Below are 16,041 nucleotides of genomic sequence, written 5' to 3'. Positions count from 1 at the left end.
AAGAATTAAATTAGTCCAAAATAGTGAGAAGAAGAAGAAGTATTCTTGCGATATAACTTTCAAGAAAATTTTCCATCATTTACATGGTATAATCGTGTTGATAACGTGTTATAAAATTAATCAAAACTTCAACAATATATTAGAAGAGTAGAGATGAAGGGGAAAAAGAGAAAATAGAATAATGTAGACTTTGTATTGTATTCTTCGAGATGTCTCATATAGAATATAATGATTCCTATTTATAGGACACAAAACTAGTAACTTACAAGTAGGAGCGAGAATAAGTCAGATTAGACTTTGGCCTAAGATTAATTTTTTAGGTCTGACTCTGGCATACGATTAGGCGTGAGTTTGACCTACGACCTGTTATTCATAAGTTTTTTTTTTTGGTCTAGTCTGACCTGAAAGCTTATTTAAAATTCTATTTCACATTAAAACATTTAAATAGTACATTTTACATTTATTTAAATAAACTAAACTACACCTTTATATATAATATAAGGAAAGCTAATACACACTATATGTATGAAGATCATTTGACTCTAGAAGCTCGAATTACTCCACTTAATAAAACACACACTAACTATATAGAAGAAGATTCATTGATTTCAAGAGTAATTATTGTTTAAGTTATTCTGCTTATAGCACACACTTTATGGGTGGAGATCTGTTGAATTTGAAAATAACTCTTACTTGAATTACTCCGTTTAATAACACATTATAGACATTAAATTTCATTAATTTAACCGTCAAATTTATAATTCTTATTGAGTAAATCAAATATGTAAAATTTTAATAATATTTGATATTTTTTTATTAAGTTCAATTCAGTATATGATATACTTTTTAAAATACAAGTAAAATATTAACTATAAAATTTTATGTTCACACAAATCCAATTTTTAGTATGCATAATTGTTAAGGTAGTATTACATCGGTCTCTAATTATAAGTGTTTTTTAGGAAGAAAATTTGTCCCTGGATATAAACACCTTTCAATTTACTAGGTGCATTTATCTCATATTAATACTACTAATTTATCTTAGAATATAAAAAAAAAAAATCAAGTTTAACACATTCAAATACAAATGTTATTTTAGAAACATTAACATATAAAATGAACATATTGGACCAACTTGTGTAAGATTTTTTTAAAAGTTATTTTAACTTTATATTTTTAATTTTTTTTTTATGAGAACTTACTTAAAAATAGTAGAAATTGTTTTAGACTCAATTGTTATCGATTAAAAAAAGTAATTTTGATATTCAATAATTTAAATACTCATTATTAGAGATTTTAATATTATAAAAATTTTATCTTTTTTAAAATATGTATCTTTCAAAAAAAAAAAAATTACGAAAAATTTCTCAAAATAGTTTTTCATTTTAATCATTTTTTAAAATCTCATTATATAAAAATAATTGTAACCAGTAGATTAAATACTTAAAATAATATCTTAAAAAAACTATTTAAGTAAATTTTTAATTTTTAATTTTATTTTTAAAATTCTTTTTAAAAATATAATACCAAAAAGATAAAATTATTTTTAAGAACAAACAGACACAATAAATACTCTGTTATATTTTCTTAATAAAATTAAACGAATTGGACGATGAAATTTAATATTTATTAAAAATTGAACTAAATTTTAAAAATTGAGTTATTTTTTCTAAGAGTCAGTCCCAAATCCTTTTTTTTTTAAAGGGAGCATGTTTTGATGGTAGTTGAGCTGCCAAAAGCAATAAAGCACCTTCGATTCGAACGGACGGAGGAATCAAAGTTTGGGTCACACTCTTCTCCGTCCTACAACTGCAATTCACATTTCATTTCAACCATGCAACATACCTTCTAGTTTTCTCTCTTTTTTCTTCTCCTTTATTATAATAATAAACAACCAATGTATCATCAATCACTATTCCAACCTTGTTCTTTCTCCTTCTCCTCAATCCCATTTCCAAGAACCATTAAATCTTCCTCTTTTACTTCAACTTTCACAGTTCGATGCGAGGCCAAGGATCCATCGTTGTCCCCTTCCGCACAACAACCTCTGCCCCTCTCGGCGGTCGCGAAGCTTATGGAATCGGACAAGAATAGTGGACCCTACCCAGGTGGGTTGGGTCCATTCACAGGGAGAGACCCGAACGTGAAGAAGCCGGAGTGGTTGAGACAGAAAGCTCCTCAAGGTGAAAGGTTCTCTCAAATTAAGGAATCAATTTCTCAGTTGAAGCTCAACACTGTTTGTGAAGAAGCACAGTGTCCCAATATAGGAGAGGTTCTATTATTTTTTCTTTCTTTTTGTAACTTTTATTTAAGTAGTTGCTTTTTTTTTTTTATTGACATTTTGGTTTTTGATGAAATGGGTTTGTTGAAACATTTGAGTTTGATTAGTGGGTTGATTTAAAATTTGATTTTTGACAAAGGTAGTTGCTTCATGTAGGCTTTTTGTATCTTGCCCTTTCAGTGGAATTGCCACTCATCTTATTAGTTTTTTCTGTGATGGTTTGCTCAGAAAGTAATTTAGGGAAACAGTGGTGGGTAGATTTGTGGATTACCAGTGACATAGAGAACCTGCACTGGTTTTGGTTAATACTATTTTATTATAGCTATATGCTATGATTGGTTTTAATTAAATCATATATTTCGCATTACTTTGCACCAATGAAGTCCGGGTATGTAGTGCGGAGTTACTGACACGGCACAATACGACATAGACGTATCTGGAGGTATTTCTGACAGATACTTCTCCCATTTTGGAGTATTTGAACCTCATAGCTTTGCACTCTGTTGTATAGTATAAAACAATTTCGCATTTTTTTTTTTATTTTGCTCCAATTCTTCGTAGCTTAGGTGGGAGCTTTAGACAGCAATCCTCTTGTGTAACATGATTAGACTCAATATGTAATCCAACATGCGAAAGAAATAGCTTTCCGAATCAAAACAGAAACAAAACTATTTAAATGTAATTAGTGACAAATGTTATTTATATGTTTCTAGTATAAATAGTTTTGACCTTTAAATTCTGATGGACAGTGTTGGAATGGAGGCGATGATGGTATTGCAACTGCTACAATCATGGTTCTTGGGGATACTTGCACTCGTGGATGTAGATTTTGTGCTGTGAAGACCAGCAGAAACCCAGCACCTCCTGATCCAATGGAACCGGAAAATACCGCAAAGGCCATTGCCAGTTGGGGGTGCGTATATTACATGTTAATATGTTATGCTGATGTTTATGTTGCAACATGAATTAACGATCTGCACACGGACAACTGATTCATTCAAGTGTAGGAGTAGAAAATAAGCAAACCATAGTTGGGTCTGTTTGGATTGACTTATGTGAACTTATTTATTGAGATATGCACTTGTGAGACTATTTGGAAGACGTTATGGAAACAACTTATAACATCTTTAAGCCTTTTTTAGCTTATTTCCATAAGCTCTCAAAGATAGCTTATGAAAACAACTTGAATCATATATGATAACAGTTTGACTTTAGTTTATCTTTTGTTATAGAAATAGCTTATACATAAGCTCTTATATAATAAACGCTTATGCTAAAAGAAATTAATTAGGTTGTTCATCCAAACAAGTTGTCTTAAACGGGCCCGACAGAGACCTAATAAGACGAAGTCTTGACTTATTTTACCTGATCTAGCCATTTTTCAAGACTCGAGATCTAGCTTTTGCTTTTCAAATCTTTGTCTTATCTTGAGATATATTTTGCCTACTCTGCAATAAGGCCTTTACACAGTCCAACAATTCTACTTCTATAAAAACTGATTGACTCTGAAATAAGCTAAAGGGTTTATGCCTTTTAATAGGTCAACAAGTGAATGATTTTAGGAAATTACAATACAAATCTAACATGGGTTTTTGTTTCAGATACACAATTTTTTCAAACATATTTTAGTTGTTTGTATGATACTGATGAAAATAAGAATCAGATAAGCACTGACGAAATCATCTGAATGGTCGTTGTTTCATTCTGTTCGCGCACACACACACATGTGCGACGTGCAATTCTTACATAGACCTTGGCCATATGACATTCTTCATATGAACATTCTGGCATCTAATTACAAGTTCCCGATTTTTCAGTGTGGATTATATTGTCATAACAAGTGTGGATCGTGATGATCTACCTGATGGAGGAAGTGGGCATTTTGCACAAACTGTGAAAGCTATGAAGGTGCATTGATATATGGATTGCCGTTTAAAGATGCATTTTACAAAAGCTATACAGTGCAAATTGTGAGCATACACAAGTTCTGGCCTAATATTTTTTAATTACTTTTGCAGAATATGAAACCTGAGATCATGATTGAGTGTTTAACCTCTGATTTTCGGGGTGATCTTAAGGCTGTAGAAACTCTGGTTCACTCAGGATTAGATGTCTTTGCGCACAACATTGAGACGGTCAAACGGCTCCAACGAATTGTTAGAGATCCCAAGGCTGGGTAAGTTGCATTGCTGATCAAATTGTTTTGTTTGAGAACCCTAAAATGTTGCTACTTACTCAAAAGTAAAATAAAAGCTACTATAAAATAGAATGTCTTCAGCAGTCGAATTAGAAAAAATATGTAGGAAAGTAAGTATTTCCATGGGATTTTTTTTAAATTCATTACCAAAACATAAGGTAACATTGTCTTGGTAATGTATGAAATGATAATAAAGATATTTTACTTCATCATTGTGCATTGTTATCTTTCAGAAGGACCACTTTGCATGTGATAACTCCTTTGTACAAAGTGATAACATATTACCTAAGAGAAGATTAAGATTTAGGAAGATAAAATATCACTGACTAAATGTATAAAAACTTCAACTCCACTTGGGCCTAATGTAAGTGGTTGGTGTGCATTGTTAGTGAGTGTTGTAAATCCTAGAGTGCCAAGTTTGACTTTTACTTATAAAAAATATGAACAGTTCAACAACAAAATTCAAAAATTAGTTTTGCATATCATCTTTTCTTTCTTAAATTGGTCTTCTATTCAACTTTGAATTGGATTTTCTAATTCTTTGTATCTTTCCTGCTCCGCTATTTATCTAAAATTCAGACTCATTTCTAATTTTTTTAGTTATAAATTCCAGTTACCTCATTCTCCAATATCAATATCCCTAAAAAAATGGGGGCAGGTGGAAAGGATGGAGGAAATGTCGTAATAAAATCCTGTTGATTGTGGTTTGTCCAATTACTTTACTAGTACTAGTATCAGGGAACATGATTTAAAACTTACCTTCTGTTTTCGTCGGAATCTTTTTCTCCATTCGGAATCATCATTGGTTCTGTTTCTTATGTGTAGTATGGTTGCAGGTACCAACAAACCTTGTCAGTTCTAAACCATGCAAAACTAAGCAAAGAGGGGATGATAACAAAATCTTCAATAATGCTTGGCCTCGGAGAATCAGATGACGAGGTGAAGGAAACAATGATGGATTTAAGGGCCATAAATGTGGATATTCTGACTCTTGGTCAGTATTTACAGGTTAGCTTATCTCAAGTGCTTTGGTGCTTCCCTTGCACACCTCTCATAACCTTAGAAAAGAAAATTCAGTCCATGGTTACCGATGACGCTAATCATTCGCATGTCCTTACTATGTTATTTTGTATAGCCTACTGTATGTATATTTGGCTCAGTTGAGAATACTCCTTTCTAGTCTTCTACTCTATTGATTCATTGTTTTGGATTGTAATAATTTAACAAAAATGTTATTTTTGTAGCCGACTCCTTTGCACTTGACAGTCAAAGAGTATGTTACGCCTGAGAAGTTTGCTTTCTGGAAAGAATATGGAGAGTCTATCGGTTTTCGATATGTAGCCAGCGGCCCACTGGTAAGCAGCTCGTTACAATTGCTTTAAAATATCATTGCACCCGTTCTTTTGGTATATGACTAGCATACAAATCATATGTGATAAGACAAAACAACCTAAATGGACTAAAAGTAACAATGTGCATTGTGCCTCTAACTATTCTCTTGGATGAAACCATCTTGATGGATAGATTGTTCGATCATATTGTCATCATTGAACTTTCGTTGTTTTGATTGTGATTTGTGTTGTGCAGGTACGATCTTCGTACAGGGCTGGGGAGCTGTTTGTCAAGACAATGGTAAGAGAAAAGACCAAGAATACAAGTGGCTCATTGTTGTAACTCTTTACTATGTGATTACAGCAAAAGATGATGTGATTTACGATGCTTGTGCAATTGCTGCACAGAAAGATGGTTAGCTAACTACATGTGTCTTCTATTGCTTTGGAGCAAAGATATCCAGATTTTTGTCACTTATATGAAACAATTTGTTACAGGGAGAAATTCTATTAAATTAATCCATAATTTATTATTTATCACATACATGATAATGTGAAATTTATAGTTTTTTTTTTTCCATACGATAATAGTGGATTGACTTAAATTTATAACCTGTTATAACTATTTAATATTTATGTCACTTATTACTACTTGTATGTACTTTTTAATCAAAGGAGGAGTGTTATTTGTGCTGTTACTTTTCTCCATTCTATCATGGTTTGCATATCTGTCACTTTTCTTTTATCCAACAACATCATTATTTCAATCTCTGCTTAGAATTTCGTTATCCCAAAAGCTTCTTTTTGAACCATCATGTTTCACCCCATTTGGTTCTTCCACTCATCTGCTTAGAATTTCACTCTCCCATGCGCCTATTTATAATGTTTTTTAATGTAAATTCTGTTTGCTTTTCTTTTCTCGATTTAATTCGAATTGAGCTGGATAGACCCATATAAAGAGGTATAGTAGTCAACACCAATTACTTTTAATTTTTTTTCTCATGATGACTTCACTTAAGAGGAACCAAATTCCTTTACACTTGACCGAGAAGTGTTAGATTTGTTGTTTGCTTTTTAGGCAAATGTTCATCCCCATTTTTCGGCATTTTATTGGAAGATGACTTTTGAAAGTGTCATTTTATCATAAACTAACTTCTGGAAGTGTAAAATTTTCTGAAATCTCATTATTTCTTCTTCTTTGTTTAGTCCTTATTTTGCTATTGTGGAGACTATTTTTTTTAGTTCCTAGAATGACTAATTACGTCCATATTTGTAAAAAGTCTTCAAAATAAAAACTAAAATTGAATAAATTTATGTACTAACTAACCTTGAAAATTGTAATTTTATTGGAAATAAAAATATATTCAATGCTGAATTAATTATAAATAGAACAGCAAACAACAATGTACTTGTAGGAGTACTAAACTCAAAAGACAATATAATAAATCCTAATGTAAAGCAGTTGTTTACATTTCTTAGTCAAAACAATGCACTGAACATCTCATTCCAAATATCAGGCACTCCAGGGAGGCACCAATGACTGCAATCGGAGGAATGATTTTTTCCTTGTTTTTGTTTCTCATCTTGGTTTATTGCCTTCCTATAGACTGAAGGATGTCCATCTCCGCGTAAGGCAGTCATTGTTGTAATATCTTGCAGGTATACTGGAAACCTCATTCTCTTCAGCACTCCTTTGAGTACAACCATAGGTTCAGAAGCATGTTTTTGGAGGCTGAAAAATGGTAGAGGCTGCTTCTGATTGTAGCATTTCCAACCATTTTCCCTGCATGTGAAACCCAAGTGTGTGAGTGAAGTAAGAATAAAAGTTACAGGCTCTTGTGTATTGTGAAACCGAAGGAGCGCCTGATCTCTAGAGGCAGTGGAAGACAGAAAACTTTAAGCGAGAAACTATTAAGAAAGATTTAAATTCAATAGTTTGACTATAAACTTGATTAATGATATAATAATTATATAACGATGTTGTTTGATCTATGTAGCCGACTCCACCAAGTCAGAAAAAGATAAAAAAAAAAAAAAAAAGAAAAGGTTTTAGGAATATAAAAATAGATTGCACCTGTTATGCCTAGGTGAAATGCTTCTGAAAATGACTTTGGTTCTTTGAGGGTCTAGATTTAGATCCACCCACCTTGCCCATGTATTGAGTCCTTTTTGATAAGCAACCATAGGATTCATGTTTCTTATCAGATTATTTCCTTCCATGTAGTAATCCCACCTGTGTTATTCAAGTAAAAAGCAAATAAATGTAAAAAATTTATTGAATCATGTAGTACCGACACTTCATATTGTAGGCATGTCTGATATCTGTGTTCGTGTCTGTGTTTGTATCGGTGCTTCATAGCTGAGAATTTAAGATTAAATGGAGGAAATGGAATAGTGTGAATTCAAGTGGAATATTAAAAGATGAGGAATCTTTCTTACGAGCTTGTTTGATCGGAGTGAGCCCACCAATGAGCTGAATCAAAGATAAGGATATCAACTCCTCTCCAAGATTTTGCATTTTCTTCAATCAAATCCAAATGTAAAACTCTCTTATTTTCTGGACTTTTCTTCAATTCTACTAGCAGTGGTGCCCAGTAAAACTCAATTGATGTATCAAAATCCTTCAAGAGAAAATTATGAGGTCAAACATTTTACAGAGAAAGAAAAGCAAATATGTTTGATGAATTAATTATGTCTTGTTACCATAGCATGGAAGGCCATTGCAGGTCCGTTATATGTCACCCTTTTTCTACCAGTTGGTATTACACCTTGCACTAAGCAAACTAAAGATTCCCACTGATTTCTCATTATTGAATCACCTACCAACATTATTCTCTTCCTTCTCATTTTTCCAAGAAACCTTAGTGCATCAAACCTGTAAATGTAATCAACAACCAAGTTAAGTTTATAAGAAGGAGTTTTGTTCACACCAAACTGTTGAAATTAATTTACAAACTCCTTATGCACAAGCTTTCCATATTCCTACTAATTACAATAACCCTTGACTATGTAAGTTTCACAAGTAGGAGAATACATAAGGGGTTAAAAAACATTGAGATCAATGAAGAGTTGGAGTGAGCAAGTTTTTTTTTTTCCATGTCCGATCTCACAAACATCTTTGACATTGTAAAATCCCATTTTTCATTCCCATGTTTAAAGTTGATTAACAAATGACACTGACATAAATAAAAAATGACAGTCCATAAGACTTAACTCATCTGACAAATAATAATTACAGACAAAAGCAAAAAGTGACAAGAGTGCCATACCATGTATTCTTTTGTAAGACTGGTGTCACTAAAATTGGTAACAGAAATTATGTGAGAGGCAAAAGTTTGAAGGAAATTTTGGTAGAAACTGAAAGCAAAATTTGATATATTTATAGTGAGGAAAATATATTTAACTTTATACTAAATATAAAAAAATTTGAAAAATAAATATTGAGTAGATGAGTGTATATATTTTATAGAAGAAAACAAAAGGGTGGCAATGTGAATTCACCTTGGGATGGAACAATCATTTGGCCTCCACTTCCACTTTTCATAATCAGAATCAGGCCTCCCATTTATTTGACAAGCAACTGCAGTGCTTAGATAGGGGCAGTTAGGATCATAAAGAGGGTAAGATTCATCATAAACCCATTTTCCAACAGAAAAGTCACATCTCTTCCTAGAATCTCTTTTCATTTGGAGCATATTGTTATTAACATAGTCAGGTTGAACTAGAAAGCCAACCTCATCTTGTGGGTCTTGAAGAGATAATTGGAAGTGGAAAATGGTGCACAACAAGAAACAGAAAAGCAAACGAGTCTTTGGTGTTGCCATGTAATTAGAAGAGAGCATAATAAGCATAGGGGAGTGTGTTAAAGTAGAGAAGGGTTATGTAGAATGGAAGGGGTTGGTGTTAGAAGTAAAGTGTTTCATCAAGGCATGACTTGCGGAGTACTGTGGTCTGTGGAGTGTGGACCATATAGGAATTTGGATTCCTTGCATTTAGGAACTCTGCATTGATGTAATTGGGTATCAGCCATTTGATCTCGATAGAACTGATTAAAAATATATTAATTTTAATTTTTAATATATTATGCAAGATACTAAATTTTAATCTAAGGCCATCAAAATTTGACTAAACGGTCGGTCACCGATAATCTCAAATATATATATGTAGCTACTGCTGACACTCTAGTAGTGGATATGTATAATCCTTTTCTATATTGCTGACACTTTGTATTCTCTTTCATAATAAGTAAATTTATCCTTAAAATGGAATAAGTAGGTTTGTTTTTGGTTGATATGTTGGGTGGCATTTTCACTTTTCTTTTAACATTGTAGTACTTTTACTAAATGCGTTGTTTTTTCTTTTATTTTCTGACACGAATCAGTATTTAAAATAAAATAAAAATAAAAATAAAAATAATAATAATAATAATAATAAATAAATAAACAAACCAAACTTCACACCTTTATTTTCTATTTTATCATTTTTTTCTTCTCTTTCTCACGGTTACGACACCAACCCTCGACTTTATTTTTATTTATTTATTTATTTATTTTGTTTTCTTTATTTTTTCTCACTCGACAACACAAATTATATACGTAAATCTTCAACTTTTAAAATAAATTTAACATCTCCAAAAACATAATTTCTCCTACTCTTACAAATACTCTTTGTTAGAATTTTGGGGTTAGAGTTAGTGAGTTAAGGAAGGAGAAGAATACTCATTCTTTGAAACGTGTTTATTGAGATTTTTGAGATAAATACATAACTCTAATGTTAAAAATGAATCTCTAGAAAAATGTAGTTTTATTTAAAAATCTTATTTTGGTGTTTGGAGTAGATTTAAAGGATTTTATGATTTCCTAGAATTAGCTAAACTTTAGAATAATTTTTCTAAAGTCTTGCGAATATTTTTTATACTAAGATTTGTTAGATGAGGTCGTGCCTGCTACTCTAGAAGTTGTTGGAGAATAAACTTAGTTGATTCTCCATAGTTGTGAGTAGACGACAATCATTGTCACATATTTCTATGTCAAAATATTTATTTAAAAATCAGGGAAATACAACATTTGAATTTATCTCGATTTCGTCATTTATGTATATTTTCATGGTCTTTGTATATAATACATTTGTAGTTTGATTTATTTATGAGTTATAAAACATTTAAATATCGAATTGATGAACAATTGAATATATTTTCAATGAGTTATGATGAAATGATTTTTAAATATGTATTTTAGAAATCGTTGTTATAATTATTAAATCGTTAGCGACGGTAGTGCACCTAATTACATCGTTTTGATTGAGGAGAGTTAACCGTTAGATGGAGCCGTCCCTATGAGAGATGTCATCCTTAGGAGGAGAGGACTATCAACGAGATGTAAGCTCCCTAATTAATGTGTGGTGATGCATTACAAGATTGGGAAGAGAGGGCTATTCGTTAGATGGAGCCGCCTTTAATAGTAATGTCACCCTTAAGAGGAGAATGTTATCAATGAGATGAAGCCGTCTCTTGGTTCCCAAAAATTTATGTTTGTACCTATTTGATTTTCTATGATATTTTTAAGGTTGCTTATTTTGATTTCACTTCTGTATGGATTGGATTTTAAATATTTCTACCTGAACGACTAAATTATAAGTTTAATAATTTTATCATGTGTATACTTTACTTGAAAGTTATCTATATTTCAGGCAGTATTGTTTAACATAATTGCCACAAAATTGTAAAACAATTATTCGTGCCTTTTTGTATTTCCCTTCTAGTTCGTAGTGGCTGTTGTCTTCTCACTACGTCTTTGTGACTTACTTCTTCATGTTGTTCATTTTATTCAGATTCGCATACAGCTGAGTAGCAAGTTGTTAGTAGATTCAAGTCTCAATCACATTTTTTTGGTAGACCTCTTTGATCGAGGACCCTTTGGTAAAGTCTGTTGAGTCGTTATGTATTTTGCAGCTCTTTTGAATTTAGAAAGTCTTTTGAGAAATGTATTAAATATTTAGATTTTGCTTTTGAGTTATGATTGAGTTAAAAATTTGAAACATAATCTTATAAATTTGAAAACATTGAAATTATAGAAGATATTCTGTGAAATCTCGAGAAAAATTATATTTTATTTTGAGATGATTGTTAAGAACTATTTAATTGCATAAATTAATTGATAAATTTACTAGACTAGAAATATACCTTATACGCTGATCACGACATTTAATTTTCATGTCATGACATTTTCTTCTAATTTTTTTAAGTAACAAATAGAATTATGGCTCGTTTGGTTTCATAGGTATGCGCGACTAACTAACATTCAAACCGGTCAAACGTAATTTGGTTTAGCAAAAAATGGTGTTTGACCACTATTAAAGTGAATCTCCAAACTTAAGTTCACTTCACACTCAAGCTTTCACGATGGAAAATCAATTTTCCTAATCTTTATCTCTATTTTAGTATCTTTGTCCTGTTATATATTGTGCTTCTCTTGTTGGGTTACTACATCAAACCCACCTAACTTTTTTTCTCTCGTTTCCTTTTACGGCAAGCCGGTGAGTTTTCAAAAATCCAATGTGTTCATAAAAAAAATTATAATTGAGTAAACACAGTGTTTTGTATAAAAAAAATTGTGTTATTAGCATAATATTTTTTTGAATGATATTAATATGATGCATGAGTATATAATTTTTATTTAATATAAAATTAATATATAATAAATAAACCAAATATAAATAAAATAAAAATATGAAAATAAATAAATAGTCAAAACCATTTTGATAATTAATCACACACTCAAAATTAAGTTATTATGATTCAACCTATCCATAGAACACAAATTGTTCAAATTCACTTTTCAATTAAGATATCTAAACATAAATTATGTTACATTCAATTTACTTTTAACTAAAATCAATTATATAATTAAAATTAAATTTTGTCATCGCAGAACTAAACACACAATTAATGTAAGATTATAATGTAGGTCTTTTCTATATTAGTTTTGCAATTGCGCACAAATAATAATTGATATATTAAAACAAGGGTCCACGAAAATACTCAATTATCACTAAAGTCTATGATGAGTTTTTTATGTTCCTAACTTTTATTACTAAAGAGCTTTTTTACAAAATCTTCTTAGGTTATTTATTTAGTATTGATAAAAAAATAAAATATAAAAACTCTTGATGAATATTGATCTTATGCATAATAGTGTATGGTAAACATTCCATTTGTTGTTTTATGTTTTTGTCTTATATGTAAATTATTATGATTTTAAATTGTTGATGCTGTGATTTGAATTTGTTCTAGGTTAGGACAACAACATACTCCTGATTACAATTTTAATGCAAATATTATTCGTTAGTGCAACTTCTAGGTTTCAGGAGTGGTGAGGCAAAAGAAGAAAATGCTACTCATGCAAAATTAATAACTTATGAGCATTTATTCACTATGGTTCAGTCTAAATTTAAGAGGAAGAAATTGAAGTGCAAATAATAATCACAAGAAATAAGGTTTGATTTGTTACTCTTTTGAAATTATATCTTGCACTAAATAATACATTTCTGAAGTATATAAATATGCTTAAACAAATATACTCAAGTGTAGATGTAGTGTAATTTGTGTATATTGAAAGTAGAGTAGAGTTTGAGATATCACAGACAAGAAGTATCCTGATTCACCTAATGTAGGTTAGTTTAGTCCTCGCAACTGTGAGATTTTTACTATAGTATTTGACTAACATTCTATAATCCACACTTTCACTTTAGGTCAATCTTGATCTTACAATGTGTATGTTCTTAGCCTTAACATATTTACAACTTATATTTGTTTAGTCTCAACTCTCAACAAGCTTACAACATGTACTTTCTAAGCCTCAACTGGTTTACAAGATTTTATCTTAATATAACTTAAAAGGAAATTTGAGGAAGTTACAAGAATATTATAGAGATTTGTGAGATGTAGTTACAACTTAAGATGAATGTGATTGATATAAAAACACACTTAGAGTATTGATCCGCAAATATATTTTGAGCTAGAGTAATAGAGAGACTTGATAACTTGAACAAAAACAAGTAAATAATGATTCTTGATTTTGACTCTTGCTCTTCAAGTGTTGAGATTCCTCCTATTTTTAGATGATATTGTGGGCCTTCGTAGCATCTTCAAAAACAGTCATTGTGGATAAAAAACTAACCACCATGTCACCTTGAGTCATTATATTTTCATTTTTGTGTCTCAACTTTGTAAAAAATATGGGTCAACATAATTATTTTTCCTTGCCACTTAAAAGTACTTTTGAAAAGTGTATTTAGATATATAAAAGGTGCGAAACCACTTTTGCACCTTGCAAGTATATTTTTCTATTCTAGTGACTTAACAAATGGAGAAGGATGGGAATGTTCTAAAAAATGTGGGACCCTTGTTCCTTTGGTATGATTGGTTTGTAAAGTTTCCATTGTTCTAAATAAAATATGAAATAATGCTGGTATTTTAATTGGATCATGTCAAACTTTTATAATATTCTATATACATAAGATCATGAGAATTTTATCTCGATTTAGCAACAACATTCACTTCAATAAATGATGTAGTAAAAGTGAACTATTCCTTCTAAGATTTCTTCATTAAATATGTTATTTGTATTTTTGTTGATTTCTATGAATGTACTGAGCATGTTCTTCATGAATATGTTCTCTTGAAGATTTAAAAATATTTCTCTTGAATGATTGATATAGTAAATAATAGGGTTCCTTTTTAGACTCCTCTATAAATATGTTCTTTGACTTTTTACTTATTGATCTTGTGATATTTTGAACTCATAATAGGTCTATTAGACATATTTCCCAAGGTATCAAATGGTGATTATGACAATTCTATTTGTTTCAAACGTTGTGCTGACTATTACTCTTGACTTTTGAACTAAGACATTGCCTTGTTTGATTTTCATTGGTTCATGAAACCTTGATGAATAACGTTGGCACAATGTAAGTGTAGTATCCTTGTACATTTAAGCTAGCATTCATATTTGGAAAAGGAGAATGTTATCTTGTAACAAATATTCATATTAATAAATGATAAGTTCGTTAAAGTAATTCAAAAATATTCCTTTTCAAAAGTAGTTTCTTGTCCTTATATCACTATGTAAAGATGCTTTGTGAGGACAATAATTGTGTTTATCGTGAGAATGTTCATTTCATAATCCATGAGAATTATTTATAGCTTTGTGTATTGCATGAGCTCATTCGAAAACTTATTTGAAATCATTCTCAAATCTTCTCACTCTTTTGAAGCCTTGGTAAGATGACACTTTGAGTTGGTTATGGGGATTCTCATAAAATACACACATATTTTCTTTGGCTTTCATTGTTGTAGTAGTTCCCCAAAACGTGCAACATAAAAAATTCAATGTGAAATTCCATAAATGCTGGAATCAAGTTGGTTTTCCTCTTTTGATTTTGATGTTAACAAATGTGTTTTATGAGAAAAATTTATATGGACTAATAGTTTCGTTAAGTGTGCATAAATTAGAACAAGAAAATCAGATAAAGGTACTAGAGGAAGCAACCAGAGGAAGTGACTTGAGGATGAGATCAGAGGAACACAAAAGCATATGTGTATGCCTCTAAAAATATGCCTCTGAAAGCAATGTGCCTGTAAAGGTTACAAAGTCTGCCTCTGATGTTTGGCTCTGAAGTTAGGTCTGAAGATTGCCTCTGATAACTAGGTCTGAAGATTGGCTATGAAATTGGGTATGAAGACTCAGACCTTGTTTCAGAGGATGTGGACTCAGAGGATACCAAGAAACAATAACTAAGTTTGAACTTATCAAACCTGATGTCTTATGTTTTGTTTGCTCCAAGAAAGACCACTTCAAAATATCTTGTCCCATGTTAAACACAAGGAAAGACAAGACACCTTTCAAGACTAACAAACTAGGATTCAATCAAATTTGGGTACCTAAGAACAAAATTCTCTATGTTGAAGATATTCTCATTAGCCAAGTTAAAACACCAGTCATGGTACCTAGATAGTGGATACTCATGACATATGAGAGGGGAAATTATATGTTCCAAGACCTAACTTTGATCAAAGGAGTCACAATAACTTTTGGAGGAAAGCAAAAATGCTAGATCATTGGACACGCCATAGTTGGCAATGACATCTCTCATTCTATTAAAGATGTTTTGTTTATCAAAGGTCTTAAACATAATTTATTAAGTATTAGTCAATTAAGTGATAATAACTATGA

The 16,041-nt window shown here is 31.1% G+C and overlaps 2 protein-coding genes across 3 annotated transcripts; one reads left to right on the top strand and one right to left on the bottom strand.

Moving 5' to 3' along the window:
- The first annotated feature begins 1,657 nt into the window (after positions 1 to 1,657).
- Positions 1,658 to 6,507, top strand: LOC101494143 (lipoyl synthase 1, chloroplastic). Its single transcript, XM_004514663.4, has 7 exons — positions 1,658 to 2,272; positions 3,031 to 3,194; positions 4,099 to 4,189; positions 4,300 to 4,457; positions 5,315 to 5,486; positions 5,723 to 5,833; positions 6,066 to 6,507. The coding sequence occupies exons 1-7, from the start codon at positions 1,898 to 1,900 to the stop codon at positions 6,150 to 6,152; spliced, it is 1,158 nt and encodes a 385-aa protein (XP_004514720.1). The 5' UTR covers positions 1,658 to 1,897; the 3' UTR covers positions 6,153 to 6,507.
- A 630-nt stretch (positions 6,508 to 7,137) lies between these two features.
- LOC101494450 (protein trichome birefringence-like 36) lies at positions 7,138 to 9,791 on the bottom strand. Of its 2 annotated transcripts, none has more exons than XM_004514664.4 (5): positions 9,311 to 9,791; positions 8,513 to 8,684; positions 8,249 to 8,430; positions 7,884 to 8,042; positions 7,138 to 7,592 (listed from the first exon to the last, which is right to left on the bottom strand). In XM_004514664.4, exons 1-5 carry the CDS (start codon positions 9,658 to 9,660, stop codon positions 7,289 to 7,291), a joined length of 1,167 nt encoding a protein of 388 aa, XP_004514721.1. In that variant the 5' UTR covers positions 9,661 to 9,791; the 3' UTR covers positions 7,138 to 7,288. The 2 variants fall into 2 exon arrangements, with proteins under 2 accessions (XP_004514721.1, XP_073223758.1); XM_073367657.1 differs by lacking the exon at positions 9,311 to 9,791 and adding an exon at positions 9,079 to 9,101.
- Positions 9,792 to 16,041: the final 6,250 nt, after the last annotated feature.

This window comes from Cicer arietinum, chromosome 4, assembly GCF_000331145.2.
Source record: "Cicer arietinum cultivar CDC Frontier isolate Library 1 chromosome 4, Cicar.CDCFrontier_v2.0, whole genome shotgun sequence".
NCBI classification, from domain to species: Eukaryota; Viridiplantae; Streptophyta; class Magnoliopsida; order Fabales; family Fabaceae; genus Cicer; species Cicer arietinum.
Note: the sequence above shows the minus strand (reverse complement) of the source record. Positions and strands in the feature narration are given on the sequence as shown.

Bases quoted from the DNA above. Each gene is read 5' to 3' on its own strand.
- LOC101494143 (XM_004514663.4), top strand. From the start codon at position 1,898: ATGTATCATCAATCACTATTCCAACCTTGTTCTTTCTCCTTCTCCTCA. The intron at 4,458-5,314 runs GTAAGTTGCATT...GTATGGTTGCAG, and splicing joins GTTAGAGATCCCAAGGCTGG to GTACCAACAAACCTTGTCAG. The intron at 5,487-5,722 runs GTTAGCTTATCT...TTATTTTTGTAG, and splicing joins CTCTTGGTCAGTATTTACAG to CCGACTCCTTTGCACTTGAC.
- LOC101494450 (XM_004514664.4), bottom strand. From the start codon at position 9,660: ATGCTTATTATGCTCTCTTCTAATTACATGGCAACACCAAAGACTCGT. The intron at 8,431-8,512 runs GTAACAAGACAT...TTTCTCTTGAAG, and splicing joins CAATGGCCTTCCATGCTATG to GATTTTGATACATCAATTGA. The intron at 7,593-7,883 runs GTGCAATCTATT...TTTCACATGCAG, and splicing joins ATTTCACCTAGGCATAACAG to GGAAAATGGTTGGAAATGCT.